Source organism: Pomacea canaliculata, linkage group LG7 (genome assembly GCF_003073045.1).
Source record: "Pomacea canaliculata isolate SZHN2017 linkage group LG7, ASM307304v1, whole genome shotgun sequence".
Lineage (NCBI taxonomy): Eukaryota > Metazoa > Mollusca > Gastropoda > Architaenioglossa > Ampullariidae > Pomacea > Pomacea canaliculata.
In genome coordinates, this window is record NC_037596.1 from 23,868,512 (window position 1) to 23,871,578 (window position 3,067).

At 38.5% G+C, this 3,067-nt stretch overlaps 1 protein-coding gene across 1 annotated transcript; it reads right to left on the minus strand.

Annotated features, from left to right (window-relative positions):
- On the minus strand, nucleotides 1-2,795 carry LOC112568018 (39S ribosomal protein L17, mitochondrial-like). The gene is made up of 4 exons (XM_025245011.1): nucleotides 2,541-2,795; nucleotides 1,468-1,539; nucleotides 1,001-1,139; nucleotides 1-523 (listed from the first exon to the last, which is right to left on the minus strand). The coding sequence occupies exons 1-4, from the start codon at nucleotides 2,715-2,717 to the stop codon at nucleotides 249-251; spliced, it is 663 nt and encodes a 220-aa protein (XP_025100796.1). The 5' UTR covers nucleotides 2,718-2,795; the 3' UTR covers nucleotides 1-248.
- Between the last annotated feature and the right edge of the window lie 272 nt (nucleotides 2,796-3,067).

A 3,067-nucleotide genomic window follows, 5' to 3' on the forward strand; every position in this document is an offset into this window, starting at 1 on the left:
TATTTCTGTACATCTTTTATTGCATGGAAGCATTCTTCAAAATCCATCAAAGTTCACAGTTTCAGGTTAGCTTTAACACTTTGAAATCTACACATATTTACTACCAACATTTCAACACACATCTGGGCATGACCTGCAAAATAGTCCATTCATGTTAACTTTCAGAGATCTAAACCACAGTCTTAGGCACCAGAGCTTGATCAATGCTCCATTCTTTTAACACAAAGATAAAATTCGCTTCCTTCCAATCAAGACCCCACTTTAGTTTCTGGAGAAACTGCATTCATGTTTTGTAGTCCTTCACCTGGAAGTTCTGCATTTATAGGATCAACAGAACTGCCCATGGTGTTAGAATTGGATGTTGAAGATGGGTTGCCAGTTTCCTGAGTCTGGATTATCTGAGAATTACTGCTACTTCTTTGGCGGTTTTGGTTATATTCTTGACATGCTTCACGGAGGAGAATATTTGTCAACAATAGTCTTTTATCACGTGGTTGGGGCAGCACAGGTGGCCAGGGATTACCTGCATAAATAAAGATGCAAGCTCAAGATAAGGACCACTTTCCCTTTTAATAAGTTCATACTTTGCAATTCCATCCCTCTGGCATTTTTATTCTTATTGACTGTCCCAACTAACAAACACCCAAATGGGCTGAGTTAACAAGATATCTAATTGGAGTACTTGTAGTACTTTGGGATAAGAGGAATTGGGTTTTTTTATGCTGAGTTAGCAACTAAGGTTATATCACAGAAACCAGCCAGCCCAGTAAACAGATGTCGCATACAGAGAAAGAACAACCTGTTCAAGACAAAAATCTAACAGCCAGTCCTCAGTGTATTGGTGGCAGGAGCTAACCACTGTGCCATTGGACTACCCTTGTAGCTCAGTGGATGATAATTTTTGTATTTCAAACACCAATCAAGGGGCAGACAGAACTAAAGCCATACATGGCATTGTAATTCAATAAAGTTTAGCCTGATGTAGCCATCATGTACGCACCTTTGAGTTCCAGCACTCCTTGCATGCATTCACGTCTCTCTTTATTATCTGGTAAGCGGTAAAGATTAGTGGCTGCTACTGGAAGGTTCTGATATCGTGGTACCAATACTTTAAAGAGCTTGTGGATCAGCTCCTTTTCCTGTGATTTGGGTATAAAACGGGGTCAATTAATTGGTCTTACCAAAATGAATGAAAAAAGTTTTTAATACAAGAAGCATTTGTAAAGTAAATTACATCTACTTTTATTAACGAATCTGGTTTGTAGTGCATGAATATATTGTCCCCCAACAGTGGAAAGATCTCTCTTATTAAAGTGAATGTATGAAACACCTAGCAAATAGAATGAGTCGTCACTCAGCAGTATACAGCTGCCCTTCTGAAACCCATAGATGATAAAATGCTGACCTATTCACACATTCTGAAGCATTCAAATAAAAGATGAAATTATAGAACAGCAATATTCTTACCAAAAGCCAGTAGTCTGCCATCTCCATGGTTGGTTTATGCTGATCCCCATTTCTTATGGCCATCATGATGAGCTGCACAATGAAATGCATATGCACCACATTGAAATAATAGTTTCGATTAAAAATGTTCGGTACTTCAACAACACATCACACATTTGTCTTATTTTGAACACCTCACACTCTCTTAACAAAATAAAAATGCATCAAAACCCTCCAATGGACTCATAATAACCTTGTAACTTTATCATCCACTGCAAATGTTGTCTGACTAAGGTGAAGAAGCTGCAACTTCTCTTTAAATAAAACAACTGCCATCCCTATCCTAGCTGTGTTGTCACATGCCTTTCCCTTGCCCTGTCCTGATAAATCCAAATGTAAGGTGACGGTCTCTTTGGACAGCTGTAACTATGAAGCACCAACATCGCCTCAGTTCTGCCTAGTTTCCTTTTACAGAAAGGTAACTATCACATATGTTTGTTGTTTATATTCATAACTTCTAGATAACACTGTCTTTAAAATGGTGTCCTCAAACAGCAAGGAATAACAGATAAATCTATGAGGTAAGTATGAATGAGTGTAAATCTGTATGTGCAAATCAGAATCGGATAAGAATAGAAGAAAAGACCTGCACTGCAAGAGCTACAATTTATAATCTATTTTTGCTAAGGTAGATGTAAAGCAGACAAAAATAAATACAAAATGGTGGTCTTCGCTGAGGGGCTGGTGGAATGTCTAAGCATTTGCTTTTTGTGGAAATCACTACTAATCAATAAAAAAAATGTTCCCAACTAAACGATTGCGAGAATAAAGAAATGACTTTGGATTACCTTTTATTTTATTTATTTTAGTAAGTGTTAATGAGACTTTTTCAGTATTAGCTTGCTTCCTGATGGATTCTTCTTTGCCCAAAGGCCTACTACAAGAACGAATCGGAGAGAAGGGGAGGGGGACATAAACTTAATCAATACTGCGTTTAGCATGCTAATAAATAGAAGAAGATGAATATATGACGGTGTTGCCTAGTTTAAGTGCATATCAACACCTAGGTGTAAAACAGTGTCAGTACAACTAACCTTTTCGGCGTAACCTCTAGCTTCATCTAGCTGATGCCAGGACCATTCAACACGTTCGGTCTTAATCAGCTTAGTGACCAGCCTTCTGAGGTGCTCTAACCGTCCCTTCTGCCCACCGCCCAGCCCCCAAACGCCGGACATAATACGGGGACGCGGTCTCACTCTAAATCGCAACATCTTTGTTACAGACAGCGTGCACTCAAACTACTTCGGTATCACAGCTTGCAAATAGTTTTGTGCAGTTTGAGAACTTTTATATCTGAGTATAACTATTATCCTAGGAAAGATAGACAACTTAGACACAAATGTCTGATCAAGACGACTTTAACTCTGTACATCTGACTTTTCCTCATAGGAAGAGCTACTACAGTGTGACAATACAATAATCATCATCGTTTAACTGTATCTAATGTACCAATGTTCTCAAATGGTAGAATCGCTAGAGCTGTTTCTATTTCTGTGTCAAGGGACGCAATCCTTGTATGACTTAAACACGGCCACCCCAACCAAAAAAAAAAAAAGTAACA